The sequence below is a fragment of the Ovis canadensis genome, chromosome 14 (assembly GCF_042477335.2).
Source record: "Ovis canadensis isolate MfBH-ARS-UI-01 breed Bighorn chromosome 14, ARS-UI_OviCan_v2, whole genome shotgun sequence".
NCBI classification, from domain to species: Eukaryota; Metazoa; Chordata; class Mammalia; order Artiodactyla; family Bovidae; genus Ovis; species Ovis canadensis.
The window spans coordinates 52,347,216-52,371,551 of record NC_091258.1 but is presented as its reverse complement, the minus strand read 5'-3'; the positions used below and the strand labels follow the sequence as shown (position 1 = coordinate 52,371,551).

Sequence of the window (24,336 nt, the reverse complement as noted above, 5' to 3'; positions counted from 1 at the left end):
GCCTTTTTTCTAATTCTATTCTCAGAAACACTGCCAGAAACTTTCGGAGTATTAGCTCACCACTAGTAAGGGGTGAAACACTCAAGATACATAATAGTTACTCACATTTATTGAGCACTTGCCGTGTGCCACAGAATCTACGTGTGTTATATATTAACAACTACTTGTTGCTAGTACTATTATTTCCATTTTATGGGTGGGAAAATGAAGAGGTTTAAGTATGTGCCCAAAGTTACACTGCTATTAATTAGCAGTACAGAATGTTAAATCCAGGCATCTAATTCCTCAGTTTGTTAACTCATAGTTTGTTGTAAAAATTAAAGTGAGATAACCATGAAACTGCTCAGAACAATCTTTGACACATAATGAGTACTCAACCATTTTTGAAACATCCCAGGTAGAACTTCCAGTGTGGGGCTCTGTGAGGAAGCCATTTAGTTCAAGTATTCTCTTTAAAATGTCCAGTACTTTGTCCAGGCTTATTAAAATTTTTCAAAACACGTATTTCAGCCAGCCTGGTAGGAATTAACCCTAGTTTGGTGGGGGGGGGGGGGGGTCAGTTAACACTCTTTAAGCAGTCTTGAACCTACAGAGGTCAGGGAGGAGTCCAAGTTTCCTTGTTATGATATTGGAAGAGGTCCACATTCCTGGCATAGTTATTTTTCTGGCTACAACTTAACTAGGGCACTTCCTTCTGGACCTCAGGATCTATAATTATCTAAACTGTACACAACCTTTGGTGCAGGCTAAGGAAAGTTTTGTGCTTATTGTGTACCATCATAGGCGGCTTTTTAGAAATGACCTCAGCTCTTGTCTCCTCCATGGTTTGGCAGCCATACAGACTGCCATAGTAGTCATTTTGCTCTGGTCTTGACCACTACTGACTTGAGCTCTCAGTATCACCTTCACTCTGGATTTTCCTCAGTGGGTTTTATTATCCTACCTTGGCTCTGGGGACTACATAAAAAGATGGGCTGTTACCTCTTCTTTCAAATATTGAGTTCCCTGGCACTATGTACCTTAAATATCACAGCTGTTTCTATGACTGTATCCCTAAATGCAAATGACTGCTGTCTAGGGTAGAATTTAATTTTGGCAGACTGAATTCTGCTGGGCCAACTAGTTGGTACCTAGTCTAAATACTACATCCTCTTTAGCAAGTGCCAGTCATGAAGAAAGGTGTCTGCTTCTGAGTTTGGAAAAGGTATGCTCAATATTGCTCAGTCATGTCTGACTCTTTGCAACCCCAGGGCCTATACAGTTCATGGAATTCTCCAGGCCAGAATACTGGAGTGGGTAGCCTTTCCTTCTCTAGGGGATTTTCCAAACCCAGGGATCGAACCCAGGTTTCCCACATTGCAGGTGGATTATTTACCAGCTGAGCCACAAAAGAAGTCCAAGAATACTGGAGTGGGTAGCCAATCCCTTCTCCAGCAGATCTTCCCAACCCCAGGAATAGAACTGGCGTCTCCTGCATTGCAGGCGGATTCTTTACCAACCAAACTATCAGGGAAGCCCCAGTCATGGGAAAGGTGTCTCCTTCTGAGTTTGGAAAAGGAAAGCTGGGTTGAAATAGCTCTTGGGACCACAGGTGAGCCTCATTAGGGTCGTCGGCATGGACCCTCACAAAGCCGGCATCGGTTCTTTCTCAATGTTGCCATTAACTTGTGAAGGGCCAGATAAGTGATCTCTGCTTGGAGAGCCTAAGTGGAGGAGCACCCTCCCTTGGAAAAAGACAATCACTGGAAGTTCCAGCCTGAAAACTTCCATCCAGGTCTTATATCACTTCATTTGCTAGAATGAAATCAAGAGAAGAGCAGGAAAGGGCAGTAAAGATAAAATTAATTTATTTGCCCTCGTAACTCCACGGGCCACACTGGGACCCCACAGTCCCATACGCAGACCTTGCAGCAGTGGGCTGGAGAGTTGAAGTGTCTGGAGTGCCTGCTCCCTCGTCCACAGCTGCCTGGAGCCAGGTCCCACCTGACCCCATCATCCTGCTCCCACATGCAAGGGGTATGCAGGTCCACCTGCAACAAACCCGGGCCTGCCTCCGCTGCAAGGACAGGATCTGAGGGTGACTGAGTGAGGATCCCTGTGGGCTCAGGTGGGTGGTGAACGGGAAGGCAGGCAGGAGGGTGTGGCTTCAGTGCAGAGAGCTGCTGTTCTGCTCTTCAAAGGCCATCTTGCCCAGGAGTTGGCTGTCCAACTCCACCCCACTCACAGGTAGCTGGAAGAAGTTCATTTCGGCTGCTAAGGCTGCCATGGCAGAAGGGTCCTGGCCAAACTGAGCTCGCAACATCATGTCCATTTTCTCCAGCCTCCTCTTGAGCCGCTTGGCCTCCCGCTCCCGGATGAGCCGAGCCTGCCGCTTCTCAGGGGTCTCGTTGGCTCGCTTCAGCCTCATGGCCTCCCGATCTCGTTGCAGCCGGCGTGCCCGCTGCTCGTCTGTCTCTTGCATGCGCTGCAGGCGCTTGGCTTCTCGGTCCCTCATGCGCCTCACCTCCCGCTCCTCAGGGGTCTCATTGTCCCGCCGGCTCTTCTTGGCTGTGCGCTCTCGTTCCAGTCGCTGCAGCCGGACTTCCAAAGGCTCATTCTGCCGACGCAAGGCCCATTTGCGGACACTGGGGGTCTGGGCTTCCAGCAGCTTCCGGTAGGCAGCACAGTTGTTGCACACAAGCAGAATTCCAGCAGGGTACACTGGAGGAGTAAAGGCAATGTCCTTTCCCTCGGCACTGGAGGGGCCCTCACTGTGGGCTGGCGGTAGGGATTCCATATTAAGGACTTCAGGGAGTTTCTCACTGGAAAGCAAAAATTTTGTACAGTTAATGCCATGGTCTAACAAGGCCCTGATTTATTCTGTCCTGCCAGGCCAGTCAGTCCAAGTTCACCACTAGGGGTCAGTTTGAGTACTTGGGAGACCTCCTCTACCTTTCCACTCTTGCCCTTCTTTGGGCCAGGGTGTCTACCAAGTCTTGAAGCCCACCTGGAGTTAGGGACTGAGCCAACTGCCACAGCAAGCCACCAGAAATCAGAGGAGGCGCCCTTATGATGTGCAGTCCTGTTCAAGCCAAACTGATGGTGTCTGTAGGAGCTGTGCAGGGCAGTCCTCCTTGAGGTGGGAGCTGCCGTAGGGGAGGTCCGGTCCATTGGCTTCACCTCCCCCTGCCCGACCCTGCCTTGCACACTAACTAGCAAACGGTGCGGACAGTGCACACAGCCCCAGGCTTCCTGGACACGGTGGAGACTGTCCTCCTGTGAGGGTCCTCATGGCCTCTCTAACTTCTTTCTCCATGCTTTATCATGAAGGTTCTTGGACTTGCCACGTCTCTTTCCAGATGAAGATATTCTGATCGAGGAAAGACATGAGAATTCATTTCCCTTTGGGGGTGTTTTAACGGAATGGACATATTTACTAGCCTCCTTCCTTGTATTTCCAGAGTCAAGAGTCAGTTGCCTTTGCAATGCCAAAGGAGAAGCCACACCCAGTAATCTGCTCCCAGCACAGAGGTTTAGGCGCCCGGCTAACCTGTTAAACGTGGCATGGCTAGTGAAACGGGCTCCACACACAGCACAGTTCGACCGCTGGTCCTCTGAGTGGATTAAGAGGTGGCGACCCAGTGACCCTGGGGAGCTGAGGGCCCGGCCACAGACAGGACACATGTAGCTCTTGGCGCTCACCACGGCTGCAGTGTGCTGGAAAAGAGAGCCTCATCTGTCAACTCACACCAGCTCCAGGACAAGTTCTACCCATTGAGGAACTACTTTCTGGGAAACAGCCCTCTTTCCTTAGTCTTAGAACAAGAACTCTTCTCCCTATTTAGCATCCAGAAAAGGAACAGGCTTATGTTAAAGGGCCTTCAGAAGGGTGAGGCCATCCACACCACTGCTCAGATTTCACTGATTTGAGTTCTGACTATGTTCTAGGATGTGGGGCTGGCTTGGGGAAAAATGAGATGCCACATTCCTCTTCAGAGCCGGAGAAGAATTTTAGCTCAGGATACTTTCTCATGGTCTGTTTGCCCCATGCTGTGTAGGCACAAGTGCACGTTACCATCCTGAGCCACCAGGGAAGCCCAACAAGTGCACTGGAAAGGAGCACTGAAGGCCAAGTCTAGAAGCTGGCTGGGAAGACTGGTACCCAGAAGGTATTTAAATGCACAGCCTTTCCTTCCATCTTTTAATATCAGTCTTCCAAAGAAACGCTTCCCCTCACGACCCAGTGGTCTTTATGGTAAAGCCCAGGCTGCCACGCGTGCTGATGCCTGTTCACTACAAATCATAAGACACATGTGTTCTGCGACTGGACGGTCATCTTGTTCTGATGCATTGGTTTACACTAACTTTCTCCAGTATTTCAGAAACATCTGTTAATTCATTTTTTTTTAAAACAAAGCCCATTTCTCTCTCACTATATAAAATATACATTAATTACTTTAGGAAAAAAATGATACTTAATTTTCACAATGTCTGCCTGGGAACCCAGAACATATTCACTCAATGTATCCCACTTATTCTCTAAGAGTGGAATCTGGGTGGAAGCAAAAACAACCCAAGGTTCTTTCTGGGGTTGGAGGCAAAGGCTAAACAAGTCATTGGTGCCTGTTTTCCGGAGCGTGTGGCTCCCCAATCCATACCTGGTACACGTGAGCAATCAGCTGCTCCCGACTCCCACAGTCGAGCTGGCAGAGGGGACATTGGCAGAGTCCAAGTAATGGGTCAGAATGCAAATTCTCCGTTACCTGCAACACAACAAGTAGGCAATTCACTAAGATGGTTTACCAGTCTCTTCCCTGCCCCTGCTTCTTCTAAAAGGGTATGCTGTTAAAAGTAACACAACCTTTTATCATACATTATTCTCAGGTTCCCATCGTGGGTCAAAGCAGAGTGACGGGGGAAAGGGAATTAAATTTGTTCCCATCTTCATTTTCTCCAAGGCTTCCTGCCATGAAGACATAGAATTACTCCAGAGAGCTTATCTAATTTTTCCCCGCTAAGGTAAACTCTGTAGGGAGAAGACTAGCTTTCCCTCCTGCCATGCCTCTTGCAGGAATCCTCAAGAGACAATTTAGTGAAAGGATGGCACCTCATTTAACACTGTGACTGAAATTTGCAAGCGTATTCAAGAGCACATCTCAGGAAGTCAGCTAATAGTTTTACAAAGATGGACATTCTGCCAGAAAGAAGTGGGGAGCTTTGGGAGTAGGAGCTGTGTGTGGGTAAAGTGATATGTGGGCGGGTGGAAAAGGAAGGCTGGGTGTGATGAGAACTATGTGCCTGAGGGTAGGGTACCTGGTGCTGTAAAAGAAGAGAGGCTGCTTCTGAAAACCTGGGAGACCCTCAGAGGCAAGAGTTGCTTCAGGTGGAGGAGAGGCATCTGGACAGAGCAGAAGGGGAAGGGTGCCCAGAAGCCATTTGTCACTTGCCTCATGCTCTGCCACTTTCTTTCCACCAACAGGCTGTTCTGCATTTTCTAACTCTTTTTCCACTTTGACCACTCCTCCATCTTCCTCTGACGTATGGGAAGAGACTTCATCTTGTGTGGTCTCTTCTTCATCTCCCTCACTGTCACCTGGAACACACAAACTGGTCACTTGTTCTGATTTTTGCATGAGTACATCTTGTGTTGCTTTCCACCCAAGAGTTTGCAGCTAAAATGGAAAACACCCCCAGATCTTCCATAATATAGCTGGTATCAGAGCTTTTTTTGAGTACCAATCATGTTAAGTGGAAGCCAGCTCTAACTGTTCCTTATATTGTCATATATACACAAAAGAGAAAATTGGAGGTAAAACTGCATTGGAAAATGGTTATTAAGCCTTGTATATTATCATAAAAGTGATACCTTCTTACACACGGTTCCCAAATATCTCACACTTCAAATCACACCTCCCATGCACCTCACACCATGCTTATTCCGACAACACACCACTTCCAACTTACCAACACTTAGCACTGATTTTATTACTTACTTTTGTCCCTAACCTCACTGCACAGTTTCTCCATGGTGTCATACTCTATTCTATTCTGAGACCCACTCGTCTTTTCTCTCCCAACAAACCCCAAGGAGCACCTGTAGAAACACCAAGTTTTTCTTTCTTCTTATCAATAAAGGAGGTAGTAGGAAATTAGGTAAAAATGTCACTTTCTAGGGGAAAAGCTGCTCAGGACAGTGCAAGAGTTAGTACAGCAACCAACCTCTGGCATTCTGCAGTGGTGTTTGACTCACGGTGTCCTCACCCTGCTAGGAACTCAGCAGTCTAGGCTAAATAAGTCCATTATTCCTGGTGGTTCCTTGGATTATCTGATGGATAACTGAATGCTTAACTGGAGGGAACAAGATATTCTTTACTTCGGGATGAAACATCATTTCTCATGACTAAAGTAAGAATTTAGTTTGTTTTAGTTTAGGTGTAGGATGCGGCTGTGCAGAGGTCTGCCTGTGGCTGGGGGATCTGCAAGGTTTGTGTGAGCTGATTTTTTTTCTCTATTATAAAATAGGAAAAGAAATGATTTTTTTTTTTAAAAACATAGTAATGTAAGGAGTTCTTTCTGAAAGGGAAAAAAAAGTGCTAGTACATTGAAGATCCCGAGAGGAAGCCAAACCTGGGGAAGCTGTCAGACTCTGGTCCCGTCCCACACCACCTGGATCTTGGACTCATGGGTCTGAATGTCAGTGAGAGGAATACAGGACGGAGCTTCACCAGGCTCTCTGCACTGGCAGTGGGACTCGGCTTTCTTAGCTAACGATGCTTATCTTCTACTATCCCTTAAGTAATTTCTAAATCTACCAGTAACTGGGCAAAACTGGTCACATTCCCTTTCTTCCAAAGAAAATCTACCCATGTCACCTGCTGGTAGTTACCTGTGTCTCTGTTAGAGACTCCACTTGGTTAGTGGCCTGGATGTGAGCCCTGGAAAGATCTGTGGTGCACGTGCACTACTCCTCAGTCCAAAGGTTTAGTTTGAATCCACTTCAGTAAATAAGGATTGGCACAGATTAAATGACACAATGTTTTCTCATCAGCTTATTTAGTATACTTGTAGTCTAAGACAATACTGTATCAAACACTTTTTGTAATTTCTCAAAAATTCAAATATATCTACTAGAAAGGTTAAAAAAAAAGTCTGCCATGTAAAGGGGTGATACAACTTTTCCAGAATGGAAACCTACCAGACTTCTATAGATTTGGCATTCCCACCTACTACTAAAACTGGTGGCTCCCACAGATTTTCTAGAAATATTTGGGTTTATTTTTTTATACCTGAGCAATGACTTGCTAAATTACTTTTTATTGCTAACATGTCAGTTTAAATAGAAAATGTAGTGCATAGAAGAGTGCAGAACTCTCTCCCTCTTCTTTCCTTTCCAACCCCAAATGTGGAGAAAAATCAGAAATGTCAATCTGAATTGATACTAATAACAACCAATATCAGAAGGATCAAATTAGTAAAGTGAGCGTATCATCCTAGAAAATAACACATCTCAAAGTGTATTTGTTCAAGCAAGTCGTGGAACAGATGATCCCTGAGGCTCAACCAGTTACCAGCCACCGTCTTTTCAATCTCTTAATCAAAGGGATCTACTCAGGACGTGGGGTGGGAAGACTTCCACATCAGCATTTTATATGCTATGTAATCTCACTAATAAGCAAATCCTCTTACAGAGAATTAAAACTGGGTCCTCAAGCAAAACTTTCACGAATACCATGCTTATATTTATTAATTATGAATAAATAGATTCTAAGGGACAGGGATTTTCTTTTTTTTCTTATTTGACCTAGCCCAGGGGCTCCTTGCATACTAAACATCCCTATGCCCCTATCAGAGTTATCACAAACCTATCTATGTATGGCACTATGCCAAGTACTGCAGTCCTTGAATTAAAAAAAAAAACAAAACAAAACATAATGTCAAACCTGTTCTCTCTCTGAACAAGCATATGACCATACACCTTAGAACACCTGTGGGAATACTGAGGATCCACAAATCTCCTTCATGTCTTCCTCCCAACCCCCATGCACAATCCCCAGAGCACACACACTCTGATAATTCTTCTCCCATTGCCCTGAGTCATTACCAGAAGGTGTAGAACTCACTGCTACTGGAGTCCTGATCTCTTAGTTGTTGGATAGCTTGTCGCTGACTGCCAAGGTCTCCAGGAAAATCAGTTTTCATCATCGCCTGGCGGGCTTGCTCTTCTAGCCCAGCAAATACTTGATCCCCTGGTGGTCACAAGGAAAAATAGTCAGGCCACCAGCTGGGCGGTACATCCCCAGGCAAGCTGGTTGGAAAGGCAGACCATTCAAAGGTAGGAGACAGGCAGGTACCCTGTGGTGGGGTCATTCATCTCCAAGTCAGCTGGTGGCCTCCAGTGGTTTTTGGGCACAGCTACTCTGCCTGGGCAAGAAGCCAGATGCTCTAGAAAGCAGCATTTGCTTCTCTTAAATCCTCCTACTCTTGACTCCTTTTAGAGGTAATAAATTGCTATTATAATGTTCCATCAGGAATGGAGAGACAGAGACAAGAGGAGGCAAAGCGATGGGATGAAGATAGGGCGACAAATCTGGGCATAATTTCGAATCTTAGTGTATTAGCGACATGGCCTTGACTGCCAACTTCTGACTATATAAACAAGTGCTTCAAAAGATCCATCTAAAAACAATATCTCTGACCCCATCTTTCATCCATTCTCCTTACAAGACATACTATGGAAGTTTTCCCTTGACTCTCTCACATCTATAAAAATTAGTCACAAGCAAATACAAAATTGGTTCAATGATTGATTAAAAGGAAAATGGACAATATGTGAACTCACTTCTGCTGAGGAACAAACTTCCTGAAACATGCCAACCAGTTCACAACGGGATAATATTTCATTTAGTCTCCTCGGTTTAGTGTGGTCTTTTTTTTTTCCTCTTTGTATAGAGTATCCAAAAGCCCTGGAACCATCCTTGATTGTGCATTTACCCCAAGGAACTCCGCCTGGTGTCTGTGTGGTTATTGAAGAGTTAACATTTAAGTGCTCTTTGATTTCTAAGAGGCCAGGCATAAGGAAAAAAAGAATTAGGTTTCTCAAGGTTTCCATTATCTCAGTCAGAGTGGAAACTACAATCCCTATTCTCCAGCCACCAAGGAAGAATAATAAAAGCCCTAGTGAAACGTCTGACAATAGGCCAGGTGCTTTCTTAATGAAGAGAGAAGGGAAATTAAACAGGCTCAGATTCCAAGGCTGATACAATGATTTAGGAGAAACGACCTGGTCAAATGACTTGAACAACTAGTCTTCGGGCAGTGAAGAAACTGATGTGAAGTATGACTTCTCAAGAGGCTCAGTGGTAAAGAACCCACCTGCCAATGCAGGAAGACACAGGTTCAATCCCTGGGTCAGGTAGATCCCCTGGAGGAGGAAATGGCAACCCACTCCAGTATTCTTGCTTGGATAATTCCATAAACAGAGGAGCCTGGTGGACTACACTTCATGGGGTCGCAAAGACTTGGACATGACTGAGCAACTGAGAACACACACGGGCTTTGTGTGATTCACTTAGGTATTTGTTCAGCAAATATTCAGTGAACATGTCCTATATGTTAAGTGCTGAATGCTAATAATAGTGATTATTTGGCACTTCCTAGTTCCAGGCTGTGTTAAGTGCTTTATTGTTGCTTTGTTGATGTTCAGTCGCTAAGTCGTGTTTGACTCTTTGCGATACCATGAACTGAAGCACGCCAGGGTTCCTTGTCCTTCATCATCTCCCAGAGTTTGCTCAAACTCATGTCCATTGAGTCAGTGACGCCATCCAACTATCTCATCCTCTTTTGCCCCCTTCTCCTCCTTTATAGTTGCTACTTCACCTTAATTCTCTGCAAGACTCTTTGTCGTGGGAATTACTATCCATATTTTACTTGGGAGAAAAACTAAGATCTATGGTGGAAATAAAGATTCAAACTCCAGTCTATCCAACCTTTAATAACCATATTTTTCAACTCCTTTCTAGCACAGTTGTAAACAGAAGTTTAAGCGGTTCATTAGAGTGATGTTACCAAAAACAAATGCTTGTCTCCGTGTGATAAGAATAGCTCTGATCACTGTACTGTCAGTGTTACTTTCCTTCCAGGAGACACTGATATACACAGTGCAAATATCAAAGTAATATCCTCAAGGCCAGTAATGACGGAAGGAACCATCATGTTCCTGGCTCTGACACCATGTGATGAGTTACCATGCCTGGCTTAGAGTGATATTATGCTGCTCTGAATGACACTGTGAGTGGGAACAGAGATGCTGAAAGTCTAAGTGCACTTCTAGATACACAGCCCTCAAGTAAAGGAAAAATAAGCCGCTTCACGTCAACCTTCATAATATTCAGGATGACACACTGGGTATAAATTATAGCAATGGAGAGCAAAAAATGAATTCTTTGTTACAGTGCCTTCTCTTTCCTCTCTGCAGGAGTAAAATATTGAATTTCTCCTTGTTGGTTCCTCTGTAAACACAAGACCAAGGTCAACTGGAACAGTTAATGAACTCTGGGTAAATGCATGTTTTTGGACCTGGTGGCCGTGGCAGGTATGACACTAAGGAATAAGTTATGTACTAGCATATAATTATCAAGGTCAGACCATCCGCATCAAAGACATCACTAAAAAAGCCTATCTAGAAACCAGCTAGGTTTTTAACACACCAAGAATCTATGCTTTCCCCTCCTTTCTTAATGGGGAATCACCACTGGATTAGAAGGACATCTAAAAGGATATGTACTTTTTAAGATCAGCTAGTAATTCAGTCTAGTCTCCATTAACCTGGGCTAAAATTTTACTTCTCTTGATGTTATCTAAATATTTAGGCCTTCACAGAACAGAGAAGAGTCTGTATAATACAGCCATCCTATCCAGGACTTTTCAGAGCATTCTCACCTTGGATAGTTGGGCTATATTAATTCTGTTATTCTTTCCTTTGGCAGTTTGGAAAGAAAAGCTATGGTCCCATATTTTATTCCACTCCTGACTTGGGAAAAAGGCTAAGGTAAACTTTACTCCTCAGGGATATTCCTATTTTAAATATCAACATAAAGCAAACTATATAAAAACTATAAAAAAGGATTATTTCATAAGAAGCTAGTGATACTTGCTAAAAGTATGTCATATTAACTCAGGTATAATATGATCTATACAGATACTAGTGGTTAAGAAGTGTTACACAATTGCCTGCTTTTACAGTGTAGAATTATTATTTCCTTCTGTCTTGAGACTATTGGAGTAGGTTAAAAAAAAATCTTCTGGTTTTTAGATATCAATGTAAAGTAACCATCTTATTTAATTAACATGGGTATTTATTTGTCTATTGATAGTTGAGAAAAAGTCATCTAAGCTCAACAGTAAAAAGCAAGGTGCTACCTCTCATTTTTATGGTATGAAATCTAGATACTGTTGGTCTGATTTGGCTAAGGTTTTTTAGACCAGATAAGAATAAAGTCACACAAGCAAGTCTGTAGAACAGATGAGAAGCCTGAGATGAACATTTTACAATTCTCTTTCTTGAGTCTTTGGTGCAGTTAAATAAATGCAATGTCTGGTGGAATGAAATTAAGTAAAGCAGTTGAGACATTTTCTAGGAGAGATGTCAAATTCAGAATAAAATAAGTTAGTGTTAGGAATGAGGTGCTTAGGATTCTTTTTCTAGCTTACAGTCTCCATAACTGAGGTGCTACCACGTGATGGGAACAGAACTATTATCTTACAAGGATGCTGACAATGAATAAAGACAAAACAAACTGCACATTTTAGAAGATGAGGGACTTTAAAGCCTTTTTTCCTACTTCTATGTAAAAGTTACAAAACTTTAATTGAAGTTGGAAGTTTTCAGTCTCATATATAATTTGAAAACAAAAGTCTCTTAAGAAAAAGTTTTCCTTTACTTGAGTGGTTTGCTTGGTACAAACACATCAAATGAAAGTGTGCAAAGGACTGTATTTGAAACCACTCTAGAAACAGTTTACAGAAGTTTGTACTCAGAAGGGGGTGAGATAAGGAAGGAGGAAGGGAAGAGATCTAACCGAGATCTCAAGCTATCAGCAGTTCCTCTGTAACTAACAATAATTCTGGACTTCTATTCCAAAAGCTCTGCATCAAGTCTATTAACCAACTGGGCAAAACATAAAGAGTGCCTAGATGTTTCTGGGAGAAGGAGAGATCATGACGATAATTTAGATCCAGATACAGTCCTGAGGAAAACCAAGTATATGCCAGAGCACCCTGTGCGTTGGCTTCTAAAGTAGATCTGACAGATGCTGCCGTGCTACAGCAGTGCGATTCTTAATGTATTCTTTCAGGCGGGCTTTGAGCTTCATGCCACACAATGCTTTTCTTCCCAGAAAGCAGATCTGATGGAGCTCAGCCATTACTCTGCTCAAATGCCCATTGGCTTTGACATTTAAGCAAAGCTTCTGCAGACCTTCCCACCTCCCAGAACTTGAATCCATTCCATTTACTTTAAATAGAGGAGAGGCATTAAATTCAATATATTTCATTGGTTCTATTTCACCACAAGGGGATAGAAGGCTCACGTGGTCAGAAGACTGAAATTATTAATTTCCACTTGTCATTATTATCATGGGAAATGAGAAAATGACCTTTCAAAAAAGGGAGGATCAGCTTTAGTCCCCAAATAGTAAATAAGCAGAAGGTCGCCAGAGACTAGCAAATCTCAGGGTCTTTCTTCTTTCTTAGTCCATCGTGTGAGATACGTTCACAATTTCCTGCCCAAAGGTCCCCTCCCTGAAGGTCTGCTTTTTAGCTGCACCTGAACCTTGCTGTTCATAACCCTTTTAATGGTTACCAGTGCAGTCTGCAAAGTCCCACCCGCCCCACCACTGTACTACGATATTCACTAGCTCAACTCTAGAAAACTGCATTTCTGCAGCTGCGGATACGGTATTCCCTTCTTCTCTATGGCCTGTGTTCCAACTCCAATAGCAGCTCACCCTGGCTTTGAGTGACTACCATGGGAAGAGATGCGGCTATGGATTTATGCTATGTGGGTGTAGGAATCTGCCACACAAGCATTTACTGGCTCCCCTGGACTAATCACAGTCATATATCATCTCTGTGAGCTACATTCCTCCAAGTCTCTTTGGACAGGTGGCTTTAATAGGTAAATCCAAACTCCAGTGACTGCCTTATTTGTGAACTCATCACTCTACTAAGAGTTCCTTTCCTACCCTGCCTTCTGGAAACATCTGTGTCTTTATCAATATTCATCTTCAAACCAGAGCAGAGAAGACAATCCTTCTGAACTTCTGTGTTCAATTACCTATGCTACAGATAATTCATCTTAGCTCTCTTGACAATCCTCACATTTAGGGCCACTAAATTTCACTGTTTTGGCAGCAATTTCTAAATTGTTCCTGAACCACTCACTTTTATATTAAGCAGCCTTCCAGATCCACTTACTATAGAAAACACTCTGAGAAGCATCCAACCTGCTCTGTTTTATACAACTTTTCTGGGACTTGAATAGAAGAATTAATTGTATATGAATGTTTGCCACCCTAAACTCATTTAATCTATAACATACTGAAGTCCTCTTAATTCCTCTGTACCTATGGTTTTCTCTCCTACTCTTGAAATTACCCAATAAAATAAAATAAGGTACACACTGTTTAGCATACAGTATCTTTTCAATAAATTTCAGTCCTTTTAACTCCTTGACTAACCTACCTCTCAAATGTAGGATTTCTTTCCTTAAAAAAAAAAAAATCTTTCAAATGTTCTAATGCTGAATTCCCTTCAAATGTTGCTGTGCTTTAGTCAGTCCTCCATAACAACAGGGGGCTATTTGTCTCTTTTTTATGTTTGAATGAAGATATTTATCTGCTCAGAACAAGGGAAATTGGTTACAGGTCTCAAATCTGCGTAAATATGTTAATGCTAATTTAATAAGGCCCTTTTGAACACCTACTCTGAGGAGTGCTGCTTCCCTGATGGCTCAGTGGTTAAAAAAAAAAAAAAATCCACCTGCCAAGCAGGAGATGGGTTCAATCCCTAAGTCAGGAAGTTACCCTGGAGGAGGAAATGGCAACCCACTCCAGTATTCTTGCCTGGGAAATCCCATGGACAGAGGAGCCTGGCGGGCTACAGCCCACGGGGTCACAAAATAGTTGGATATGACTTGGTAAGTAAACAACAACAAATCTGAGCAGTGCTAAAAGTTGAAAGGGAGAGCAGGAATTATATATGGGACATAGTGTCTGCCCTCCAGAAGTTTACAATTCAATTACTGAACTAAAACAAACATATGAACCTGCTGACAAATAATGCAAGGCAGTAAAGCATGGCCGTTTCCTGTTACCAGTCTCTCCTTCATGTGATCCACTCCGCACACTGCTTTGTGGTCTAAATGTCACTCCACTCTCCCTGTTTAAAAACCTTACAGTATCTCCTTACAGTCACAATGAAGTATGAACTTGGCCTGGCCTTCAGGCCTCTGCAATGTAGAGTTAAACATCTCCAACCTCATAGTCTGTGGTTTCTGAACGAATGAAACTTTTGCTTCATACAAAGTCTCCTTGTTCCCTGAACATATCATGTGCATTCCCTTTGTATCTTCGCTCATGCAGTTTCCCCTACCTGATTTTACCTCTCCTTTCCTCTGTTTTAAAAAAACCTACCTTCTACCTTCTAAAGCCCAGTTCAAAGTCATGTTGTGGGGCCTCTTCTATCAAGCATTCCCTCGCTACTTCAGTCCATGGAGTTCTCTCCCTCCTCTTAACTTCTGTAGTACACACAGTGCACAGCATCCTTATTTGACACTTAGCATAGATTATCTTGCTATATGCTCATCTACCTCTCTATATATCTGTGGCTACACGTTAGTCTTACGTATCATTTTATTGTTTTATAGCCTTGGTATCTAGCACAAGGCTTTGCACAGAATAGGAACCCTATAAATATCTGTTAATGTGAATACTAAGGATGAATCAAGAACACCTATTCCTAAGACAGGTTTCCAAGACTTCCCCTAGCACAGACACACTTTAAATCCATCACATTTGACACCTTTGACTCTTTTTTGCTTCAAGAATGAGTGTGAGCCAACCACCTAAATTCAGATTACTCTTCCATTCCAACCCTCAGCATTCCCAGGTTTCAGAAGAAAAGAGCCCCATACTCACAGTGAACTTTATTTGGATTTGTCTGTTTCCGACGGGACATGTTTCCCTGATCCAAGAGCTCTGGCTTTTCCCAGTTTCACGACTGGATGTTACCACCTCCTTGCAAGGTGCTGACCTACAATAAAAAGGATAATGTTAGCATGTGTCATTTAGCCTGGAAATTATACACAATTAAAAGATAAAAGACTTTTTAAAATAGTTTTTGAGCATATAAAACTCACCATTTATAAATTACTGTACTACTTAAAGAGAGAAATGAATAAATCTCTAGCATAACATTAAGGTCCCAAGAAGTTTGAGAGGGGAGTCTAAAGGATTTAGAGGATTCCACTCTAAATCCACCTGTGGAATCCAGAATACTGTTAAGTAATCATGTTCAAGGTCACGGGGTAGAAAAGAAAGTGAAAAACTCAGGCAACCAGCATTAGACACACTGTGGGCTCACCCCACACATTGTAAAAGGAAGCAAAGGAAGCTCAAGAGGGTGGCAGCTCACATGTCACATGCCCTCTGGAAGTCAAATCCTGCAATCTGCACCAATGGGAGCCTCCAGATGTTTTTTTCAAGAGGTTATGTCTCCTGGAGAGGACAAAGGCACCACATTCCTGTGAAACAGGAACTATCTCAAAACTCTTGGGCACCTGTCAATGAAAACACGGGGAGTAGAGCCTCTATCTAGTGATGTAGGCACAGTGCCAGGCACTGTGGATGACAGGGCACTAAAGCAAATCAGACTTCCAGTGCTGAAGATGGGCTTTCACCAGAAGAGCTGGGCGCCATCCACATTGTTGAATACTAATTCAATACCCCAATGTGAAGTTATCAACCTGGCCCTGCTCACATGCTCCCAGGTGGTGGTCAAAGTTAATAACTGTAGTGCCTCTTCTCAATCCAGCCTCTGTGTAGCAAAGAGTGGGAAGAACAAAGAGAAAAAGTCCCCAAATGAGACCTGTTGCAGAGACATGCACCTGCTTCCCTGAAATAGGAGGAAACAGATACTTACGCCTACAGTTCCTGGTTAGTTATAAGAAAGGCTTTCCCAGCATTAAGTGTTGTTAGAGAGTCTGAAATGGATTAGTAGAGGAAGCTGTGAATTTTCTTTGAAAGACAGAGTGAATAAACAGACATAGATTGAAAAGAGAGATATTCTCTTTCCTACCAAAGATAAGAATGTGGACCTGATCACCCTCAAACTTTTCTTTCAGTTCCTGCCTTCTCAAATTGTACTCACACTGAATAAGCAAATATAAAATTGTAGTTTACTGCCTTAAGAGGCATTATGAGAGGTTTACTTACTACTATCTATACTTTGCACTCAAGTTAGTGAAGACTTGCCTCCTGTTATGCCAACTAACTCCTCTATGTAGCTAGAAAGGACCTCAGACCTGTAATCAGATCCTGCCTCCCCTTACCAAAAGAAGAAAGAAACCGCAAATGGCAAAGACAGGCCTCCACAGGAAGTGGCAAAGGAAGCAGCTTTCAGGCAGTCTTCTATCATATCTGCATATCAAACACAGTTCTTTTTCAGACCTTTAATTAAAAAAAAAAACAACACTCCAAATGTATACAGTAAAAATCAATTTTAAGGTAGAATGCTGAGTGCTAATGTTAATGAAATGTGTTCTCTAAGTTTTGTTTGTGTAGATGATTTCTTTTTAATCAAGTAGTTATGTCATAAACTGAAGCGGTGAATGAATATTACACTTTGGGTCTTTTTCTGTAAGTCTGTGGAATCACAAAACAGAAAGTTGAGTGAAATGCAGGTTGCCTATCATTTTTTCCCCCAAATTTGCAGAGCTATAGCTCTCTACTGTATAAGGAAGAAACGAAATCTTAACTAATATTTACATTTTCTTCCCATCAAGATCTGAAATTGAAACTATGAGATAAAGGCAATAAAGTTCCTTCAAAAGAAGGCCAAATAATTTGAGACAGGCTCTATTCAGATCATCTTGGTGAGGCAACAATACTAAATACTAAACAATACTAAAGCTACAAGTCAGAAACAGAGATCAGTATTTGCATATTTAAATCGCCAGTGTCCACTGCATCTCACAATCCTCCTAGTGGTCAAATGAGGAACCAGCCAGATGGTACCCAATGGGATTGACTTCACACCTGAGGGATTGAAGGGAAAACAGAAGCAAATATTCTTACCTCCCTCAAAAAAAAAAAAAAGAAAAGAAAAGAAAGCCTGTGGGGTTTTGGACTCTTGAAAATAAATGTCATTTACTTAATTAACAATTAAAAAACCTAGCACTGGAGGTACATTCTTGACTGCACAACAAGATTTCAGAGATTAGCCAATTGTTTTACAGCAGTAAAAGCTAATGAATTCCATAGACACAGTGCCCTAAAGTTCACTAACTCAGTTTTACTTTCAACACTCAGTTCCCAAGTCGTAATCCGAAACCCATACAAAAATATACATGGCTAGCCTGAACATCACCATCTGGAAGAAAAAGAGGATGGGAAGATTCAGGTTTACAAGGGATCCTATTTTAAAAGGGAGGCAGCTTTGTCCATCTTTAGCACAAGGTTAAGAATCCTTGGGAGGGAGGCCAATAACTCCTCTTAACACTGTCCCTGATCTCTCACAGGTGTTAGGCTGCAGGTTCCAGGGCATGCCACAGACTTCAGCAAGGAAAAAATGGGTGAAATCCAAGCTTTAAGAAAAGAGGGTTCACTCCCACCTCCAGATCTGGTGCAGTTCCCAAGGAGCAAAGTAAACTCGCTTGAATCCCAGTGGTTTGTACCTGCCAGAAAGGAGAGGACAAGAAAGCTGGTCACGTAGCCGCCTCCCGGTTCACCCTGTTCCCGCTTCTGTTTGGTCCGGAGATTGTGTATACTCAGCCGAGACGGTCCCTCTGGCTTCCTGAAGCAGGAGCACAGGTAGATTACCGGGAATTATCAGCCAAGAGCCAGAGGTCTTCCGAGGCGGCTCAGACAATCGCTCAGACAATACGGTCTTCTCAGAAATCTAAATTTAGAAGCCTTTCTGGAGACGGCGGCTCCGGACTGATACCCGGGTCGGCACCCTCACGCCCATCCTCTCCCTCCCCCAGCTCCAGCCCAGCCTGTCAGACGCCGGGGCCGTCCCGGCGGTGCCCGGCTGAGACCGACCTAGGCCCACGCGGGGAGGGCGGCGGCGCGGACACCCCTCCCGCGCCCGAGATCGCCAGAGGGACGGGAAAGAGGGACGGCCGCGGTGGGGAGTCAGCCGGGTCCAGCCGCGTCGCGGGAGCCGGGAGCAGGGGGAGGGTCAGAGCCAGGACGGCCCCCGCCCCCCAGGCCAGAGTGAGCCCCTGGCCCCTTCCCCAGACGCAGACTGACAAAAGGACCGACAGCCGGCGACCAAGGGAGGGGGCGAGGAGCCCCTGCATCCTCAGCCTGGTGCCGGATGGAAAGAGTCGGGGGTCTTTTTACCCGGCGCCTCGGCGCTCCGCGGCGCTCCGGGTCCCTGGGCCCCGCCTCCGGACAGACAGACCGCCGGACAATGGGCCCCGAGCCGTAGCTCGGGCCCGCCGGGCCGGGGCTCTCCGCGACTGGGCCCCGGCGGGCAGAGGGCAGCTCCGGGTCGTGCCGGTGGTGGGGAGCCGAGGGGCGGCGCTGCAGACGGACAAAGCCAACAGCAGACAGACAGACTGAGGGGGAAAAGATGGCGACGCGGGTGGCGGGAGCGCGCTGCTCGCGCACCCGCAGCGAGTGGAGCGCGTGCACGAGTCTCTCCTCTTCACCCCCCCGTCTCCCCCCTTCTTCAGCTTGGTCCCCCTCCCCGCTCCCCAGGCGCGCGCCCGGAGGCATGGGCGGGGCTTATAGGGAGGGGGTCCGGGGAGGCGGAATCTAAGAGAGCATCCAATCACAGACATTCGAGAGGGGCCTCGTCTGCATCCTCGCCCCGCGGAGACCACCCAGCTTCGCACTCTCCAAGGTCTTTCTCTGGTCCTGTCAGCTCCTCAGCTCCCCTTGTCGTCTCCTGAACCCTTTAACTTCACCCTGACTGTCAGCTCTGATCCTGGTTTCCTACCCCACCTTCGAGTTCAGCCACAAAACCCACATCCCCCAACCACAGTTCCACCACAGGCTCCCCCTCTCCTTAGTCCAACCTTAGCCTCCCCGTTTCCCCAAACCCAAACACTCTTCCCTTCGTTTCCCTACATCTCACGGTTTCTTCGGGCCCCCAAGGCATTAAATGTGACCGAGACCTAGGGGTCACGGACCACTGTGGGAGGGGCTAGGTTCAGCTGTCAGAAACTCGGAGGAGAAAAATCTTTAATTCCTTTTAGACATGTAAGTCTCGAACATGATTCTCAACTAATAACAGTAGCTGTACACCGGCGGCATAGGATTAATTCAGAGAAGGGTAACTTGTAGCATTGTTGCCACTTAAGAGACATTTGGGTCAATTGAGAGTGGTTAGACTCATTTCTTAATAAAACACTTCTTTCCCCTCTCATCTTTCCCTTCTATTTCCTCACCACTTCCCTTCCTTACCTCTCATTCTGTCATCCCTCTCATTGTAGAATGTGTGTCTGCCTTTGATAAGGCTCACTTGGAGAAGTAGGGCATGCGGTGGAAAGAAGGTGAAATCTGATATTAGAAGATCCAGTTTTGAGTGTGCTGCTTACAAGCCTGGTTACTTGGGGCAAGTCACTTCTCTATTTTGAACCCCTGCTTCCTAAAATGTGAAATGGCTAATAGTGTAATAATTCCTAGTCTCTACTGTCGTAGGGTTGGTGTACTGATTAAGTAAAATGAATATATGGAAGCGTTATGCATGTATCCCGTATGATCACTGACCTTACAAAGAGGAGGCTAAAGAGAATGCTGACCTTTGCTTATAAAGCAACAAGTCCTGGTATTTACATAAAGCACTCTTGCAAAATGGCTTTTCCAGAAATCTCTCAAGAGATGATATCATTGTCTCCATCTTGTGTTTAATGTGAGAGGATCTTGTTCCTTCACAATTCTTTGGTAAATGGCTTATTCATTCATTGTGGCTGGGATTTGAGGTAGAAATTATTATTCTTGAACTTCAGTTAAATTTCATTTTAAAATAAAAAATTAAAATTTCCTTTAAAATTTTAATTTCTGGGTAGGTAACCAGAAAATGGAATATTCTCATCCAACCAGAAGGTTTCTAGACAGTGTAAGAATGTAAGCTGGAATAAACACTGGCTTTTGTACTTAACAGTAATTCTTCATGAGTTTAGACTGAGGGATACAAATACGGCTCTATTATGTCACTTTAAAATTGACGTAGTTGACATTTTCATCATGAAAATAGCTAGCAGGTAAAGCATTAGGAAAGAGCCTCCAGGGAAATTTCTTGGCTTCATCATATACTAATGTGTAATACTGGGTGGTTGGTTTCATCTACTTGAACTGCAAGTAAAATAGAGTCATAATGATGCTATTTTTAAAAACTTCATGTACCCTAGAAATTGGCTTACCTGGTGGCTCAGACAGTAAAGAATCTGCCTGCATTGCAGGAGACGTGGATTCAATCCCTAGCTTGGGAAGATCCCCTGAAGAAGAAAATGGCAACCCACTCCAGTATTCTTGCCTGGGAATCCCATGGACAGAGAAGCCTGGTGGGCTATAGTTCCATGGAATCACAAAGAGTCAGACACAGCTGAGCAACTAATACACACACACACACACATACACCCTAGAAATGCCTCTGAGGTGTTATGATTCAGGGTTATAGTCAAACGAGGGAAAATTTTTAAATAAGAAATTAGTTTATTTTTTCTCTGCTGTCACCTAAACATGTTCTGGATCTAGAAGACTTTTTTATTAATCTTGGGGTTGTTTTTTCAGCTTCACTTTTACTTTTACTTTCCCAGTCTACTTATGAACTAATGCTATTATTTTGCCACTTTAACTATATTAACTTTCCCTTGAAATATCCTCTTGTTTATATTTATTGGCTCCTGCAAAAACCTTATTAGAGCTTTACATTACGATAATATTGGTAGGATAACTTAAAGAATTTCATTTACAAATTATTATGATTTATAATGTATAATTCACATACCATGAAATTCACCCTTTTAAAGTAAAGCTCAGTGGATTTTAGTATGTTCACAAGGTTGTGAAAAATCACAAGTATTTAATTCCAAAACATTTTCATCACCTCGAACAGAAACCCCAGACAGCTGCCAATCCCTCTTCTTCCTCCTTCCAGCCTCTTTCAATCACTAATCTTTGGGTCTCTATGGATTTACCTGTTCTGAACATTTAACATAAATGGAATCATACAATAATGGGCCTTTGTGGCTGGCTCCTCTCACTTAGCATGAAATTTTCAATGTTCACCCATGTTGCTATGTGTATGTTAGTACTTGATTCATTTTTTTGGCCAAATAATATTCCATTGTATGGATATACCACATTTACTTCCATTCATCAGTTGATAGATATTTGTGTTGTTTCCACTTTTTGGCTCATCTGAATAATGTTGTGAACATTCGTGTACAATTGTTCCAGTTTCTTCATGTCCTGTGCTACACTTGTTAATGTTTGTCTTGTTCATCATAGACATTGTAATACAGTGAAGTGATATCTCACTGTGGTTTTGATTTGCATTTCCCTGATGACTAAGATATTACTTTGCTGACTAAGGTCCGTCTAGTCAAGGCTATGGTTTTTCCAGTAGTCATGTATGGATGTGAGAGTTGGACTGTGAAGAAGGCTGAGTGCCAAAGAATTGATGCTTTTGAACTGTGGTGTTGGGGAAGACTCTTGAGAGTCCCTTGGACTGCAAGGAGATCCAACCAATCCATTCTGAAGGAGATCAGCCCTGGGATTTCTTTGGAAGGAATGATGCTAAAGCTGAAACTCCAGTACTTTGGCCACCTCATGCAGAGAGTTGACTCATTGGAAAAGACTCTGATGCTGGGAGGGATTGGGGGCAGGAGGAGAAGGGGATGACAGAGGAGATGGCTGGATGGCATCACTGACTCGATGGACGTGAGTCTGAGTGAACTCAGGGAGTTGGTGATGGACAGGGAGGCCTGGCGTGCTGCGATTCATGGGGTCGCAAAGAGTCAGACACTACTGAGTGACTGAACTGACTGACTGACTTATGACTAAGAATATTGAACATCTTCTTGGGCTTATTATCAACAATTTGGAGAATGTCTTCACAAATGCATTGTGCATTTTTAAGTTCAGTTATTTGCCTTTTTATTGTTGTTTTATAAGTGTTTTTTAAAAAATATTCTGGATACTAGACTACTGTAGCTTGTCTTTTCAATTTCTTGGTAATGTCTTTTGAAGCACCAAAGTTCTTCTATTTTTCCTTTTGTTTGCCTTTGACTTAGGTGTCATATTTAAGAAACCATCTCCTAGTCCTTAATCATAAAGATTTCCATGTATATTTTGTTCTAAGAATTTTATAGTTTCAGCTCTTATATTTTACTCCTTGATTAATTTTGAGTTAATTTTTGAATAGGTATTAGGCAGGAATGTTCAACTTTATTCTTTTCTATGCATATATCTAGTTTTCTCAGCACTGTTTGTTGAAAAGTCTGTTCTTTCCCCATTGAACTCTCTTGTTATCCCTGTTCAGAATCAAGTGACCATAAATATATTGATTTATTTCTAGATTTTCCGTTCTTTTTTATTGTCCTATATGTCTATCCTTATGCAGATTCATACAGTCTTGATAAGGACATCATATTTTAAGGAGATGGAGTTTATATTTAGAATATAGGGTTATAAGTTTTCATGTCTTTGAATTCATTTAAGGAAAAATTAAGTTTTATAGGATGATTGCAATCAGGATAAATGTCATGAAAAGAATCTGATTTGAGAATTCCCTTTTGATCTGATATGTGAACTCAAATGAGAGTTTATAATTGTGATATAATGCATTTTCTTTTTCTTTTTTGATAAACTCATACACAAATTGAAGGTAAAAGGAGGATGCAAATTATTATGGAAATGTGGACCTATGAAAATTATATCATGTTGAATCTCAAGATCTGGAATCAAGATCTGATCCTGGCACTTACTGCTGTTGATCTTGGATTGATCACTCTACAGCTCTAAGCTTCACTTTCCTCTTCTAAAAGTTAATAGACATTTCTGACCTACTGTTCCTTCACAGGAATGTTATGAGCCTCAGATTGAGTTAATATGCTTGTAAGTACCCTATAAACTACAAAATGCCATGGATATATTTAATATCTGTATATAGCCCAAATTATTGATGTTCATAAGTTCTCTGAGGAGTCATTTCCTAAGTGCTCTAAAACATGCACTTGTTTTTTTTCTAGACCTTATTAGGAAGATATCCAGAGTGGTTTCTATTTCACTTTACAATTTTTAGCCTAAAAACTTTCTGAGACTTGCCCCTTTGTAAATGTTAGTCCTTTAAAAAAAAAAAGGCAAATTACTATGTTGCTTCAGTTGTGCCCAACTCTTTGTGACCCCATGGACTATAGCCCACCAGGCTCCTCTGTCCATGGATTCTCCAGGCAAGAATGCTAGAGTGGGTTGCTATGCCCTTCTCCAGGGGATCTTCCTGACCCAGGGATGGAACCCTGTCTCCTGTGTCAGGTCTTTTACCACTAGTGCCCCTGGGAAGCCCTTCTTCTGTTGTGTGTGAAAGTCGCTCAGTCCTGTCCGACTCTTCATGACCCCATGGACTATATAGTCCATGGAGTTCTCCAGGCCAGAATACTGGAGTAGGTTCCCTTCTCCAGGGGATCTTCCCAACCCAGGGATCAAACCCAGGTCTCCTGCATTACAGGTGGATTCTTTACCAGCTGAGCCACCAGGGAAGCCCCAGCACTTAGCAAACTTTTTCTGTAAAGTTTACAAATAGGTTTTGTGGGCAATATAAGGGTTCTGTCACATATTATTCTGCCCCTTTTTTTTTTTTTTAAGATTTACTTATTTACTTATGGCTGTGCTTGGACGCTGTTGCTTTGTGCAGGCTTTCTCCAGTTGCAGGGAGTGGGGGCTGCTCTTCATTTCAGTGCACAGGCTTCTCGCTGTGGCTTCTCTTGCAGCGCACGGGCTCTAGGGCGCAGACTTCAGTAGTTGTAGCTCCTGGGCTCTATGAGACAGGTTCAGTAGTTGTGGCTGCTGCTGCTGCTGCTGCTAAGTTGCTTCAGTCGTGTCTGACGCTGTGCGACCCCATAGACGGCAG

The 24,336-nt window shown here is 43.3% G+C and overlaps 1 protein-coding gene across 14 annotated transcripts; it reads right to left on the bottom strand.

The window, feature by feature from the left end:
* Positions 1–1,830: 1,830 nt before the first annotated feature.
* On the bottom strand, positions 1,831–19,040 carry ZNF821 (zinc finger protein 821). 14 transcript variants are annotated; one of them, XM_069550282.1, is made up of 9 exons: positions 18,600–19,040; positions 17,930–18,048; positions 16,586–16,673; positions 15,174–15,288; positions 8,100–8,225; positions 5,427–5,572; positions 4,638–4,742; positions 3,530–3,696; positions 1,831–2,801 (listed from the first exon to the last, which is right to left on the bottom strand). In XM_069550282.1, exons 4-9 carry the CDS (start codon positions 15,211–15,213, stop codon positions 2,147–2,149), a joined length of 1,239 nt encoding a protein of 412 aa, XP_069406383.1. In that variant the 5' UTR covers positions 15,214–15,288; positions 16,586–16,673; positions 17,930–18,048; positions 18,600–19,040; the 3' UTR covers positions 1,831–2,146. The 14 variants fall into 14 exon arrangements, with proteins under 14 accessions (XP_069406383.1, XP_069406379.1, XP_069406380.1 ...); XM_069550278.1 differs by lacking the exon at positions 17,930–18,048 and adding an exon at positions 17,867–17,929 and having other exon boundaries at positions 16,586–16,703; positions 18,600–18,967; XM_069550279.1 differs by lacking the exon at positions 17,930–18,048 and adding an exon at positions 17,867–17,929 and having other exon boundaries at positions 18,600–18,912.
* Between the last annotated feature and the right edge of the window lie 5,296 nt (positions 19,041–24,336).

Excerpts from the sequence above, each read along its gene's own strand:
- ZNF821 (XM_069550282.1), bottom strand. The coding sequence starts at position 15,213 with ATGTCCCGTCGGAAACAGACAAATCCAAATAAAGTTCACT. Across the intron at positions 5,573-8,099 it reads AGATCAGGACTCCAGTAGCA|GTGACAGTGAGGGAGATGAA; the intron begins GTGAGTTCTACA and ends TGTGTGTTCCAG. Across the intron at positions 3,697-4,637 it reads TGATTGCTCACGTGTACCAG|CACACTGCAGCCGTGGTGAG; the intron begins GTATGGATTGGG and ends TCTCTTTTCCAG.